This window comes from Pelodiscus sinensis, chromosome 13 (assembly GCF_049634645.1).
Source record: "Pelodiscus sinensis isolate JC-2024 chromosome 13, ASM4963464v1, whole genome shotgun sequence".
Classification (NCBI taxonomy): domain Eukaryota; kingdom Metazoa; phylum Chordata; order Testudines; family Trionychidae; genus Pelodiscus; species Pelodiscus sinensis.
The window spans coordinates 25,133,510-25,149,244 of NC_134723.1; the positions used below are offsets into that span (position 1 = coordinate 25,133,510).

General features: G+C 50.5%; 2 protein-coding genes across 2 annotated transcripts in view; both read left to right on the forward strand.

The window, feature by feature from the left end:
* The window catches only part of SLC16A2 (solute carrier family 16 member 2), a 117,744-nt gene that overhangs the window by 40,196 nt on the left and 61,813 nt on the right, over window positions 1-15,735 (forward strand). The gene's annotated exons all lie outside the window — the stretch shown is intronic.
* Window positions 244-12,609, forward strand: LOC142831229 (uncharacterized). The gene is made up of 2 exons (XM_075940871.1): window positions 244-11,479; window positions 11,736-12,609. Exons 1-2 carry the CDS (start codon window positions 11,006-11,008, stop codon window positions 11,898-11,900), a joined length of 639 nt encoding a protein of 212 aa, XP_075796986.1. The 5' UTR covers window positions 244-11,005; the 3' UTR covers window positions 11,901-12,609.

Below are 15,735 nucleotides of genomic sequence, written 5' to 3' on the forward strand. Positions count from 1 at the left end.
GCTACACGCGGCACGGACTAGGTAGTTCGGACTAGGCTTCCTATTCCGAACTACCGTTACTCCTCGTCCTACTACCTAGTCCGTGCCGCGTGTAGCCGCGGGCACGGAGTCCGCACTAACGGACATTTAAAAATGGCGGCGCCCGGCGAGATGCAAATGAAGCCCGGGAAATTCAAATCCCGGGCTTCATTTGCAACTCCGGTTGCCTACATTAACCACCCTAGTTCGAACTAGGGTGGTAGTGTAGACATACCCCTGGATAGCAGCCTGTGGCAAGTGCAGCCGAGCTGATGGCCAAGTGCTGTGATGTGCCGAGTGTGGGCACTCAGGGCACTCCAAGACAAGACTGCTTTGCTGTCCCTCATCGAGTTGGACAAGCAAGCGGGGAACCCTGAGAACTGTCTGTCCGGGGTGGGGGTCGGGTCCCTTTAAGCACAGCCCTCGGCTAGCCTGAGGCAACAGCTCCACACTCTAAGTCCTAACCTGATGCCCTGCCGGCACTGGTTCCAGCCAGCCTTAACTTTGGTTCAGGGTCCACTCAATGTGGACATGCTATTTCGAATTAGCAGAACGCTAATTCAAATTAGTTTTTAGGTCTAGATGCACTAATTCGAATTATCTTATTTCGAATTAACTAATTCGAATTAAGTTAGTTCGAATTAGTGCTGTAGTGTAGACATACCCTAAGTTACTTGCTTAGGGCCAGGGACTGTCTGTCTTTGCTGTTGTCTGTACCACACAGTAAGTAGAGGCAGAACCAGGAGTAGTACTCAGGACCTCCTGTCTCTCAGTCTTGTGTACTACTTGCTTCTCCAGGCAATCAAGACTTTAGGTCAAGGATGGCCAAATACCAGCTTGCAGGCTGGCCTGGTTCACCAGGATTAGCCCCTAGTGGACCACCACTGATATATTTACCTGTGTCCCTGCAGTTATGGGCAATTGCAGCTCCCATTGGCTGTGGATCACTGATCCTGGCCAATGGGAGTTGTGAAAAGCGGCACAGACCGGTTCACCGTTTCCCACAGCTCCCATTGGCCAGGATCGGCAATGTGCAGCCAACAGGAGCGGCAACCCGCCAGGATCTAATTCTGGGAAACCAGATCCGGCCTGTGGGCCAGTATTTGCCAACTCCTGCCTGAGATACTATAGGACAGTGGTGAGCAACCTTTTTTGATCTGTGACTCCCGTGATACGGGGGCCGCCAACTGCCGGGCCCAACTCTCAGCTGGCCAGATCTAAGTTCAGTGCGACTGTGTCCAGTCCCCGGCTGGCCAGATCTAAGCGCTGTGCCACACGGCTGCCAACGGCCAGGCCCAGCCCCCAGCCGGCTGGATCTAAGCGCCACGACCCCCTGGGAAGACATCCGCGACTCCCTTGGGGGTCGTGACCCACAGGTTGTGTACCACTGCTATAGGACTATGTATGATGGGTTTCTTTTTGCCTCTCTCTTTTACCTTGCCCCCAGACTTCCTTCAACTACTTGAGATGGTCAGCTGGAGCCCAGATAGTGCTTTTCTTTCAAATATGGACCTCAAGTGTGTTCCAAAGCACAAGTCAAAGACAGTGAATTTGCTGAATGTGGATGTGCTGAAATCCTTCCTTTCTCACTATTCTTTTTCTTCCGCCCTGTACCGTGTCTGCAGCACTCTTTAACCTTGTTTTTCCTCATCTTGTTGACACCAGTTCTGCACTCTCCTCTTTCCCCATAAGATTGTTTGTAGGATCCCTTGCATGGCATCTCAGCTGCCTTTTCCATGTCCACAGCAGCACCAGAGATGCAATTCCTCTGCCTCAAGTGACTTCTGCATCATAAACAGTTGGTACACAGGTGTTGGCGCTCTCAGATTTCATAATGGGTAAAGACCCATTTAAAATAAAATATGGTTGAGAGCCACCTACTACTGGGTATCAGCTTTGTTTCAAAGTACTCTCCCTCGTTTGGGTTTTTTAGGACTAACTACAATGAAAATGTCCCTTAACATGAGAAGTTGAAAGCTGCTAAGGCATAATTTTCATAGTAGCGCTCCAGGAGGCAGCCATGTTTAGAATCTCTTTTCTCTTTGGGACCTGGGCATAGTTCGCTGGAGCCTTTTCAGGGATCAATGCTGCTAATATGTGGCTTTTGGAACTATATCTTCCCTTCACAAAGTGTGAAATCCTAGCCCCATTGAAGTCAGCAGCAAAACTCCCAGAAACTTCACTGGAGACAGGATTTACCCACTAACAATGCCTAGGCATGTCTTACAGTGGATACATGTAGTTGGCATAGTGCAGCTGTAATTGTTCACCTGCATACCCCTTGAAAGCATGAGTCCCTAAATACAGTTGAATTTGGCTAAAATTGGTGCTGAAGGTATTGTGTTAGGAGGCATGTGGAGTTGCATACCTTAAGCTGACGTTCCGGATCTAGTATCGACCTGGCCGTATAGAAAGGAGCAATAGAGCAGTTATACTTTAGTACAAAGGTAATGGTTTTTACTCAACATACTTCCTCGTATCCAAGAAGAAGGGAGGCAGGAGATCCTCGATGTCTGCCATCTCAGGCGCTTTATTTACAAACTTGAAATTGTGCATAGTCATGCTGGCCTCTGTAATCCCATTGCAGGAAAGGGATATGCAGTTTATAGCTCTTGCAATGAGGGACACGTACATTGATATGAACATTCACCCCACTCACAGACATTTTCCCAGATTCATAGTAAGCCCAAATCGTTTTCAATAGAGAGTGCTCCCATTTGGCCTTGCTACCGCCTCTAAGTTCTTCACCAAAATCTTCTCAGTCGGATGTCAATTCTAGAACGTTCATGCTCTGGAGCTATGCAAAGAAAAGATTCCTCTAGAAAATGCTACTTGAGCAACTGGAAGTGTTTATCTGAGTGCCACAAAAAACTTTTATCCCTGGAAGCTCTAGTAATTCTCCTTGTTCTGGACTTTCCCTCAAAACAGCAGGTCTTTCTATCAACTTTTTATGGGTCCACCTGCCAGCCATCAGTGCATACCACCTACCTTCACATGGTTACTCAGTTTTTACTCATCCAGATTCTGGAAGGGCCTAATCAGAAACTTTCTGTCTGTGAGGAAATATGCTCTGTAATGAGACTTTAAACTGTGTTATTTTAGTGCTCACTAAGACTTCCTTTGAATCATTCACTACCTGTTCTATGTCTCTCCTCTTCATGAAGGTTGTGTCACCTCAATCAGGCGGGTGAGTGAGCGCAAGAGTATTGGTGACAGACTTGCCTTACACCATGCTGCATAGAGACAAAAGTTTTATTCTGTTTACATATTAAATTTACCGCCCCCTCCCAGAGTAGCTTCAGAGTTTCTGCTGAACCAATCGGGAAAAACACACACATCTGAAGGAGAGTTCAGGCCCTCAGCATGCAACAAGCCTTAGCTTTGTACCTACAATGCACAAAGCCCACCAGAAAATTTCCCAGACTGTTTACCACCATAGTGGAAAGAGTTCAAGGTCAAGCTATCACCTCTCAGAGGAATCTGTAAACAGATCTCAAGTTGCATCTTACTCTGCTGTTGGATGTCTAATCTTCCTTCCCCTCAAGAGAGGGAGGGCCCCAATCAATGTCAGTGGCATTGCTTCAAGTACCACGATTTGACATTTGCAAAGCAGCTACGGGACGTTCCCTCCACACACGTGAGACATGATGCATGAGTACTGGACTCCTTCACTGACTCAGTATTTCAGACATCTCTTCCACCTGCTTCCTTGAACCTTCCTCCTACTTGAGTCCTGCTTGTTAGTCACCCACAATGAAGTCCATGTGGGGACCAGCTCTTGTAGAAGAAAAGAAAGTGACATGCCTCACAGCAATGGTTCTCAGACGTTTTGGCACCTGGCTTGATGTCCTAGGTCGCTTTCATTTCCACCACTAATGGAACACCCTGCATGGGAGGTCATGCTGTGTGGGAGATGCCATTTTGTTCTCAATGGTGCAAAATTGCCCCTGAGTCAAGAGACGGACCCCCACTTTGGGAACCACTGCCTTATCATAACTGGAGTTCTTTGAGATGTGCAGTCACTATCTATAGTCCACTTCCCTCTCTCTTTCCCCTCTGCTTTGGATCTTTCTTGGGATCATGGTGGATGGAGATGGTCCATCCCGTCTACCCTTTATTTCCTCAATTGGAGGCACGAGGAAAGTGAAGGTGCATGCATGGACCAATGGCTTCTGCTTTCAAGAGTTCTCCAGCTGCCAGCTCATGGTACATACGTGTACCCACAGTGGAATATAGATAGGGACCACATATCTCAAAGACTCTCCAGTTACTACAAGGTAAGTCATTTGCTCTTTGTACTTTAGGTAAAAAACACTGTGGCAGGGACCATTGTTTTGTTCTGTATTTGTACAGCTCCCAGCACAGTGGGATAGTTTAAGCTGTTAAAGAACAATTACTTGGCTAATCGTGTAGTCGATACAATTTGTCTCCTGAAGCCAGCTCAAGCTGGCACTGAGCAGTCCTGGCTCACGCCGGCTCTGAACCGCTGCAGCTGTGCATTTTAAATGTAGTAAGAGTACTTTTAAAATGCAGCGGCGCAGCGGTCCCAGACTGGCGTGAGCCGGGACTATTCAATCCCGACTCGCGCTGGCTACATGAGCCATCCATGCCGTGGCTCTGGATTATAAATGCACTCTTACTACATTTAAAATGCAGAGGCACAGCAGTCCTGGGCTGGTGCAAGCTGGGACTGCTTAGTCCCAGCTCACACCGGGTCCTGCAGCCCCTACCTGCAGTCAGCCCAGGCCACCATGAACAAGGGCTGCTTCACTGCAGCAGCCCCTGTCTGCCGGGGGTGGGAGGGATCCAGCTCCCCACTGGGACCCCCCTCAGACAGGGGTTGCTGCTGGAGCAGCCTTCCCCTCCCTACTGCCTCTGATAGAGGCAGGGGACAGGGGCAAGCGGCACCACAGAGATGGTGCTGAGGGGAACCAGCTCATACAGAGGCAGCAAGGGTGGGGAGAAGCGAGTAGTCAGGTAGTCGAGTACTTGACTACTTGCTTACATCCCCTAGTTCCGGAACATTACTTTGGCTCCTAAGCATTACCACAGTACAAATAATAAAATACTATGCAGATTAAGGGACTTTCAGAAATTATTGCCATGCTCTGAACTCTCCTTGCCAGTCCAATTCTCAGGGCAGAGAGGTCTGCTTGTCAAGGTGAGGACTCTTGTGCATGTGATAATATTCGACAAGCAAACCTGCTAAAAATGGCACTTGAATTGGGACTGGGGAAGGTGAGAACCAGACCTAATACTTACCTGCATTCATGCGAGAGGAAAATGCAAAGCTGTAAATTATGTCTTTGTTTTTGTAATATTTGTATCTGAAAGTTCTGCACTGACTCTAAAATGCAGCCCTCAGAGCAGCTTTTGAGAGGAAATTTTTTACTCTGGGCAAAACACTGTTCATATGAAAAACATTGAACATGCTACAGGGAATCTGCGTAGTTGAGCCAACTGCTTATACTAAGCCACACAGTCCTCTTCTGGCTTGGAAAATTCACCACACTTCAAATGTTTTAGGCTTAGCAGCCTAAACAGTATACTAGTCAGAGCTGAGTGAAGCTCACACAGATATTCCCTGAGAACAGCAGAGCAACTTTCTGGCAAGCTGCAGACAATAGTTTTTTCAGCCTCCTACTTTCCCATAAAGGCCCCATAGGAGTCAGTCTGTTGAGGAGCTGTTTGATTCTTCTCTCCATGCACTGCCATAGGACATTCCTCAAGAGGGTCGTGACCTTTGTCTTGAATTGACAGCATTGTCAATGGGATTGCTCGATTAGCTCAACTGTGAGAGGGGTGCATTTTTGGAACTACAGAAGGCCAGAATTCTGGACTTCTCCCTAGGTCTGCATAATTCCATGTGTCTAGACTTGGATTAATTACAGAACAACATCTAGGGTCAAGCAAGGGTTTGATTGCTCTCTGCGGGCAGTGCTGAGTCTATGGCCCCTGCACTGACACTGCCAACAAGTTGGCTGCTTTGTAGCAATTGTGAAGGCATCATTTTTCTTTCATAATGTGGCCTTCCCTGGAATCCCCAAAGAGCTGGACTGAGGCCTGGGCTGCATTGCGGTTTCTAGCCACAAGTGCAACTTCACCCATGCATCCTTGAGTGTAGTCAAATTGCACCGGTGCCAGTCACCATATATCCCTGTGCAGCATGTCCACACTTGGGGTTTGCATAAGTGCAACTCTATCCGTGTATAAAAATCCCAGCATAGGGGAATCCCTCCTTTGTCACCCCATGTGTTAGAAACTTCCTCCGCTCCACAACCAGTCTCTCTCTGGCTAATCTCTCGTGCACAAATGCACAAAAGCAATTTTTCCTGCCTAATCCTGTGCAGTTGGGGTTGGAATGAGAGTTACAAAGTAACGACTTCCTTTCTCTGGGTTTGTGGGGTGTGTACGCATCATTGCTGCAGCTGCACAAACTGGCCATCTGGAGCCCAGTGCAAACACAGCTCTTGGGTTTTGGTGACTCAACACCATTTCCAGCCCCAATCCTTCTTCCCCTCCTCTCCCCCCTCTCCCCGTTGGACCTTTGTGTGTGTTTCTGAGCTCGCCCCCGCTTCCTCTGTGGTTGGACGGGGGGGGGGAGGGGGCAGCCAATTTGCTATCTTCTGGGGTGGGCTTTTATTTCCTAACCGTCTCTTTCCTTGACATTGTCCTTCTCTAATTTCCATCGCACATTGCTCAGCTCCCAAGAATGTAGCTGTTAAATAACACTCTGTGTGTGTGTGTGTGTGTGTGTGTGCGCGCGCGCGTGCGTGCGTGTGTCTTCGTTCTGTTTTACTCAGTGCTGCCTGAAACACAGCAGTGTCAGCCGTACAGGGCTGCAGGGGTAGGAGTTGCAGGGATGGCCACCCAAAGGAATATAGAGGGGAAATTTGAGGACACCCCATCTATCAGTTAAAATTTTGGCAGGGGTACCACAAGTCACCTATACAGCCACACAAACCCTTCTAAATGAAAAGCACTCCATAAAAATGTGGAATGGAATGACTTTTTATGAGGTGTATTTATTGGTATCTCATCTGCATCCACAGATGTGGATGTGAAGGTCTACGGCTCGTTTTTGCAGATACAGAGGCGGATTCAGATTTTGTATCTAAAACTCTGAAAATTTGAAGATTTCCACTGTATTATCTGCAGACATCCACAGATGTGGATGTCAATGCAGATATCCATGACTTATTTTTATGGATACAGATACAGATGGGGATATCAATTTTGTGTCCCTGTGGGGCTCTATTTATTCGGTTTTTCCAAGTCTTAGGGAGGTTGTGTTCTGTGTTGTGTGAGGGAGCTGCGGGAGAAGGAAAAACCTCTCGGCAAAGATTTTTAGGACAGAAAATAATGAAAAGTTTTAAATATTTCTAGTGTTTCCTTTACACTTTTTTAAAAAATCACTTATTGCATTGCTGTAAACTGAAATGACATTAGCAGGAGTAGCTCTGAAAATGTGAGTGAAGTTTGTCCACCGAGTTAGCATTTTAACTATAAGGGCCCCCATTCAGCAAAGCACTTTGGCATTCAACTTTGCTGAGTTGGAGCCTAGGCATATTTGGTAGGCTTTAGGGATGTAAATGGTTAATCAGTTAACCGGGATGGGGCCTGATGGGGCCCACTTCCAGCAGGAGCTGCTCTGGCCAGCTGAGCAGCCCCTGTCTGTGGCGGACACGTCCACTTCCCTCTGGGAGACTTTGCCCAGGGCTCTGTAGTATAAAGCTTTTTTAAGTGCGTGTAACCACTAGGATTTTTAGTGGTTACACTGTTGCATTTTAAAACAGCTTTTACATCCCTAGTAGGTTTCTTGCCTCCCCCTAAAGCAGGGGTTCCCAACCTTTTTCGGTCCCCGTGCCCCCTTGGCTTTTAGTAAACCTTCCCGTACCCCCTATTTAATATGAAAGGAAATGAATTCTAGACTCTAGAATCCACAACTTTTTTCACTAACACTACTCTACTACTTTTGGAATATTTCAATTAGGATAATCTAGTTATTTACCAAATAGTCCCCGTACCCCTTGACAAGCTTCTCGTACCCCCTGGGGGTACGTGTACCCCAGGTTGGGAACCCCTTCCCTAAAGTAACTAGCATTGGACAAATTTCTGGGATTAGCTGGAACTTTTATCAGTTCTGCTATGGCAGGGAGGGTTGAATGGTAGATTGGATGGACTAGGGAAGGAAGGTCATTGGTCTGTTATGATGCAATACGATCATTGTGGGATGGGTATTGGGGAGCCAGAGGAAAACATGCTTCACAGTAGAGTCCACTGTCATCCTGTGGAGCATTGTTTTGTTTGTTTTGTTTTTTCATGACAAGCATGTTCACGGTCTTTGCTTCCTAAATGAAATTCCTGTGTCTGCTATAGAAAAAGGGAGCTGGAATGACATAGAAGACTCCGGTTGTAATTGTGTTAATAGGCTTGTAAGATCCAACCCGTGAGGAACTTTCTCATCGTTAATGAAGGAAAGGAAAGGAAAGGAAAGGAAAGGAAAGGAAAGGAAAGGAAAGGAAAGGAAAGGAAAGGAAAGGAAAGTCAAAATCAGAATGGTTAATCCTGCTTCCTTCTCTCCTCTGCCCTCCCGCCTGAACACCGAGTACTAATAAAATGGGACCTAGATCTGTTGGGTTTGACATCCCAAGTCTATGCATTAAGGCTTGTAAGTTACAAATGTTCTGTGATAGACGTGCTTTCACAGAAACCTTTAATCCATCTCTGTTCCCTGTTTCCTGGGCACCCTTTTGAACACCGAATTCAAAAAAAGGTAAAAAGTTTGAAGTACAACCAGTATATATAATTCAGGTTGTATAGCTTGTCGATAGTTCCTCTGTGGCTGAGCTAATTAACAGTTGATTTTTTTTTTGTTATGAAATATGCTCCATTTTGAGGCAAGATAATTCCAGGGCAGATTGGTGCAGGAGAAAGTAGCTAGCCCTGAAGATAAAATCCTCTGTGCAAACACAGAACTCATCCCAAGGAAGGGTGCTGACAGAGTCATCTACAACCACCCATGTGTGCTGCTCTAGCACCATAATGCTTTAGCCATTTGCTTCCTGGTTAACTGATTCCTTCATGTGTTGGTGTCCATCTTTGTTCCCAGTGGCATTGGAGTCTTGTGGCCTCTGTTTATTTATCTCAGTCACATTCTGCATGTGAGGCTGCAGGAACATTAGAAATGAAGGTTTTGAGCCACATCTGTCTGAGGGCCACTGACTCTCTTCCTTGCTTCCCTGTTCTAGTCCTTTTAGCCCCTTTGCACTTCCATTAGTTTTTGCTCAGGATTTGTCCCATCTCATTCCTTTCTCCCTATTTTCCTGCAGCAATGACAGATGGAGCTGATGTCTGAGCCCTGGGATTCTGTCGATGGATTAGCTGCTATGCAGAGGGCTACCCTTATTACAGTGGTTTATGTGGTCTGCTGCAGTAAGAATACTTGGCTTTGGGTTTGTCTTAAACACTGGAACCTCAGTTAGGGCCAAATGTGGCTGATAATAAACAGGAAGGTAAAATGTGGTCTTTCTTGAAGTGAGGGTGGAAAATTTTGTATCTACCCACTACAATATTAGACCCTAGATAACTGGGTGATTGGCCCCTGCACTGCTCTCCTGAGCTACCTAACTTGCATTAAACACCAGGAGTCTGGAAACATAGTGTGCTGCAGTAATAATCAAGGTGAGCACCAACAACTGAGGCGTTGGAATGCATAGGGGGATATTCCTTGTCTATGTTTGCTTTGGAGTGTGAGAGGAAAGGTGCATAATAGACCCCATCAGAGAGATTTTAGAAATATGACCAATAATTAATAATGTTCCCATCAAGAGGATGCTTTGGAAAAGTTGGTGACGGCCCTGCTGATGGTGTGATCCAAATGCACAAAAGGCTGGGAAGTTAGAACTGGAGGCTGAGTGTGAAGCGTCAGTGGAGTGGAAGCTGCTTGTTTGAATTTTTCTAGTGCTTCATAAACAGTGCTAGGCAACAAATACGCTGACCCACTTTTGAAGGAGGATATTTTTGAGCTCCTGTGCTGTCGCTGCTGTTTTGTTTCCTGGGAGCACACTGCTCACGGAAGGTGTAAACATCCAGTAGATGGGCAACATAGTAGGGATGTTAACAGCTCACCGGCTAACTGTTTAACCAATAAGCGATTGCTTATCGGTCAACGGTCCCAGTTAACCACAGCACCTCCCCTCCACCCATGCTCTGCATTTAAAAACTCGAACTGGCAGGATGGTTCAGCCGCAGACTCTTGGTCCAAGTTTTAAATGAAGAGCACTCAGGAGAGCCACCTGCCACCCCACACTGCTGCCTCTGATACTGCCCGACAATTAGGACACCTTTTCTAATGCCCAACCTAAACCTAAACCTCCCTTGCTGCAATTTAAGTCTATTGTTTCTTGTCCTATCATCAGAGGTTAAACAGAATAATTTTTCTCCCTCCTCCTGGTAACAACCTTTTATATCTTTGAAAGCTGAGATCATGTCCCCTCTCAGTCTTCTCTTTTCCAGTCTAAATAGAACCAATTCTTTCAGTCTTTCCTGGAAAACTGCCAACTGTCTTCAGTTATTTTTCCTCTTAGACTTGCTTCCCATGGGATCTTACCTACCAACTCCCTGAGGGTATGTCTACACTACAGCGCTAATTCGAACTAAGCTAATTCGAACTAGCGCATCTAGAACTAAAAACTAGTTCAAATTAGCGTTTTGCTAATTCGAACTAGCGCGTCCACACTGATTGGACGCAGGGGCGCATTTAAGGGCGGCTGAAACTGGTTCCGGCAGGGCATCAGGTCAGTAGTTGCTTTGTGTGGCTGCTGTCTGAGGCTATCTGAGGCTCGTGCTTAAAGGGACCCCCCTGGACAGCCGGTTCTCAGTTTTTCCGCTTGCTTGCCTACCTCGCCGAGGGACAGCAAAGCGTTTTTCTCTACGCCCGTCTGTGTCGGTGCTTCCCTTCGGGGACGCCGCTGCAGGTGGCAACATGGAGCCAGAGCTCGCCCTGCACTTTCTGGTGCAGTTTATGGACTTGCTGCTGCAAGCCTGCCAGCAATGGCTGGAGGCTGCCTGGTTCCACCTGGTGCACGTCAGCCCCCTGCCTCTCCGCCTGGCCACCCTGGGGGCCATGGAGCAGCTGCGGCGGCGCCCCGGAACCGGCGTGCCCCGCCGCATCTGGCGTCTGGACACCAGCAGCGACTGGTGGGACCGCATCGTCCTGGAGCGCTGGGGAGACCAACAGTGGACCCAGAACTTCAGGATGAGGAGGGACACCTTCCTGGAGCTCTGCGAGTGGCTCGCCCCTGCTCTGCGCAGAAGGGACACTCGCATGAGGCCCGCCATCCCCCTCCAGAAGCGTGTGGCCATCGCCCTCTGGAAGCTCTCCACGCCGGACAGCTACCGATCCGTCGGGAACCAGTTCAGCGTGGGGAGATCCACCGTCGGAGCAGTGCTCATGCAGGTACGGCACTCATCGGCCACTGGGCCGGGGGGGAGGGGGGCTGCAAGGAGGGGATGAGCCGCCCCAGGGAAAACGGGGGGTGGAGGGGGAGGAGGCAAAAGTGCCCCGCACCGGAGGGGCCGGTCTCTCCTGGCCGTACTACACGCCGCCCGGGGGGGTTGCTCCCAGGAGTGGAGTGCGGGGCACTGCCAGGGCACGAGCACTCCCAGCCACCCGGCTGCCCCACTGATTCGCGCTTTGCTGTGTCTCTCCGCAGGTGGTCAAGGCCATCAACTGGGTGCTGCTCCGCAGGGTGGTCCGCCTCGCCGACCCAGACGCCGTCATCCGGGGGTTCGGCGCCCTCAGCTTCCCCAACTGTGGGGGGGCCATCGACAGGACGCACATCCCCATCCGTGCCCCGGAACACCAGGCCTCCCAGTAAGTGAACCGCAAGGGGTACTTCTCTGTCCTCCTGCAGGCCGTGTGTGACCACCGGGGACAGTTCACGGACATTAATGTGGGCTGGTCCAGCAAGGCACACGACGCCAGGGTGTACTGGAACTCCTCCATGTGCCAGAGGCTGCACGCCAGGACCTTCTTCCCCGACCGCCACATCAGGGTCGGGGACGTGGACATGCCTGTCTGCCTGGTGGGGGATGCGGCCTACCCCCTACAGCCCTGGCTCATGAAGCCCTACACGGGGCACCTCAACCCCTCCCACCAGGCCTTCAATGCGAGGCTGACCAGGGCCCGCATCATCATTGAGGGGGCCTTCGGGCAACTGAAAGCCCGATTTAGGTGCCTCCTCACCTGCCTTGACCTCGCCGAGCACAACATCCCTCCTGTGGTGGCAGCATGTTCTGTGCTGCACAATTTGTGCGAGAGGAAGGGGGAGGCTTTCCTGCCAGCCTGGATGGCTGAGGCTGACCGCATGGCAGGCCAGTACGCTCAGCCCCGCACCGCCGCCATCCGGGAAGCCCAGCGGGGGGCCGTCCAGATCCGGGAAGCCCAGCGGGAGAGCTTCCAGGTGGAGGAGGAGGACTGAACTCTCCCTGCATGCCTCACTGGGGCCTTCTTCCACCCTCCCCCCCTTTCTCTTTCCCCTCCCTAACCCCCCTTCCTAATGTCAAATAAAGACACCTGTTTTGGCAAAAAAACCCTCTCTTTATTTTACATAACTGGGGTGGGGGAGGGTGGAGTGAGGGTGGGAGAGGGGAGGGGGAAACCTGGGAGGAGGGAGCTGGAAGTTGAGGAAGGGAAGGGAAAGCTCAGGCTTGGGGGTCCGGCTGGCTCTCCCGTCTCGCAACACTGCAGGTGCGGGGACCTCGGTGGGGGAGCGGGCGTGGAGGGTGGGGCAAGAGGGACGGCGGGTGCGGAGGAAGCGGGAGAGGGAGCAGGGGCAGCAGGGGTGGGAGGAGGAGCGAGAGCTGCGGCAGGAGCAGGAGGAGGCAGGAACCGGTCCACCAGGGTCTGGAGGTGGCCTCTGAGGCCACGGCCCTGCTCCTCCAGCGCATCCACACTCCGCTGGCACAGCCGAAGGTCCTCCTGGACCCAGTGCTCCTGGTTGCGGAGCAGCTGCTCCATGAACCGCCGCTGGTAGTCCTCCTGGTTTCTGGCACGCCGGCTGGCCCGGGTGGCTGTTGCAGACAGGGTGGTGCGCCCTGCAGTCCCAGGTGCTGCGGCTGTGGTGAAACAACAGCAGCGGTCAGTTCTCCCTGGAGACAAGGTGGGTGAAACCCAGCCCCCCTCTGCAAGGCAAAGGCCCCTTCATGACACCCAGCTGCTGCTTCATGGTGGGCAAGGCCCAGGCGCATGGTCCCTGGGCTTCCTCTCCTCCCCACCCCCCCATACATATAAGGGGAGCATGATGGTACTCACAGGTGGAGGCCTCCCCGGCCTCGGACGACACAGGAGATGTTGTCTGTGGGGTTCCTTGGGGGTCCTGGGCAGGCTCCTGCTAGGCTCCTGGCTCGCGGCATCCTCCGGCTCCTCCTCCTCGGTGTCCAGGACCGGTCCCTCTGCCCCGGGGTCGATGACCACCCAGGGGGCATGGACGGCGTGAGCCCCCAGGATGCGGTCCAGGGCCTGAAAGTGGGGGCAGGCCTCCGGGTCAGCCCCTGGCAGGGAGGCCCGGGAGTAGGACTGCCGCAGGTCCTTTATTTTGCAGCGGACGTGCTCCCGGGTCCGCTGGTGGCCTCTGGTGGCCAGGCTGTCAGCCATGCGGAGTAGCCGTGTTCCCGTGGCTGGTGCGGAAATCGTGGACATTGGAGGCTTCCCCCCAAACCTCGATGAGGTCCACGATCTCCGCACTAGACCAAGCGAGCGCCCACCTCTTGCGGCCCTGGGCAGGCTCCTGGGAGCCGCCAGGCTCGTCCCGGGAAGAGGGGGAGGACTGGGTGGCATCGGGTGGCTGGCTCATGGCGTGGCAGGTGTAGGGTCTGCTGGCTGGGTGCTGGCAGCCTTGCAACTGGCACAAACTGTGTAGCCAGCCCGTGGCCCTTTAAGGGGTCCGGGGCCGGGAGGGGGGCAGACAAGTTTCCCTGGTGTTGGCCAGAGTGGCCACCAGGGCAAGCTGGGAAGGGCTAGCCTCCCACTAGTTCGAATTAAGTGGCTACACAGCCCTTAATTCGAACTAGCTAATTCGAACTAGGCGTTAGTCCTTGTAGAATGAGGTTTACCTAGTTCGAATTAAGCGCACCGTTAGTTCGAATTAAGTTCGAACTAACGGAGCGCTAGTGTAGCGCCTATCAAAGTCTGTTAGTTCGAATTAACTTTGTAGTGTAGACATACCCTGAGTTTGCTAAAGTTGGCCTTCTTGAAATCCATTGCCTTTATTTTGCTTTTCTCCCTTCTACCATTCCTTAGAACAGGGGTGGGCAATAATTTTTAAAGGGGCTGGCCTGAAGGGGCGGGGCCTCAAACAGAAGGCTTGATTGGCCTGGGTTGTGGGAGTGCAAGAAATCTTCCCCTTCACTCCCTCTGCCCCCTAGAGAGAAACCCACCTGTTTTAAAACAGTTGGTGGTTCCCTCTAGGCACGTAGCAGAAGGAGACCTTGTGCGCTCCCCCTGCTCCCAAGCCAATCAGAACCTAGCAGCAGGGGAGCACGCAAAGGCTCCTCACCCCTGCAAGAGTGCGAAGCAGCTGGAGAGACACACTGGCAGTTTTTAAAACAGCCGGCGTGGCTCTCTAGCCCCTGGCAGGCTGGGGACAGGACGTGAGAGACTTTGCGGGCTCCCTACCCCCAGGCCTTGATTGGCTTGGGAATGGAGGAGTGGCAGGGCGGCCGCAGGCCAGACCACTGACTTGGCAGGTGGGATTCGGCCCACGGAGGGCCCTTTGCCCACCCCTGCCTTAGAATCATGAACTCTATGATTTTATGATCATTTTTACCCCTAAGCTGCCTTCCATTTTCAAATTCTCAACCAGTTCCTTCCAGTTTATCAAAATCAACTCGAGAACAGCATCCCCCACCTTTTGAATAAACAGCTTTCTCCACCTTCTGAAATAAAAAATTGTCTCTGATATTTGCATAATTTGTGTCCTGCTGTGTTATTTTCCCAACGGACATCTGGATAGTTGAAGTCCTTCATGAGCACTGAGTCCTCTGCTTTGAATGATTTCGTTGTTTTTAAAAAAAGCCTCATTTACCTCTTCTTTCTGGTCGGTAGTAGATCTCTACCTCGACATCACCCTTGGTTTTTTACCCCTTTTGTCCTTTCCCAGAGACTCTCAACAAGTCTGTGTCCTGTTTACATTTCAATTTCAGTCCTCATGTATACACTTTTAATACACAAAGCAACACCTCTTCCCTGTTTGTCCTTCCTGAGCAAGCTGTACCCTTCTATACCAGTATTCCAGTCATGCGTATTTAGCCCAGCAAGTCTCTATGATGCAATTATGTCATAGTTGTGTTTATTTAATAGTGTTAAATCTTCTTCCTGCTTATTTCCCATGCTTCTCACATTGGTATTCAGACATCTAAGATACAGTACTGATTTGATTTCCCCCCTTTTGTGTCTGGTCTCTCCTTTAGCTTAGTTATTACTGCCAATGTTCTTTCCCCTCCCCCCAGTTTCTGACTATTTTCGTAAATCTCCATGCCAGCTGCTTTGTCGACAGAACCCCGTAGTCTGGACGCAACCCTACAGGCAATAACACCTTCTGTCGACAGAACTCTGTCGACAGAAGGTGTTTTGCCTCGTAAAATGAGGTTTACCAGCGTCGACAGAACTCAGCGGTAGTGTAGACGCTGGTATAGTTTTGTCGACAAAAGTCC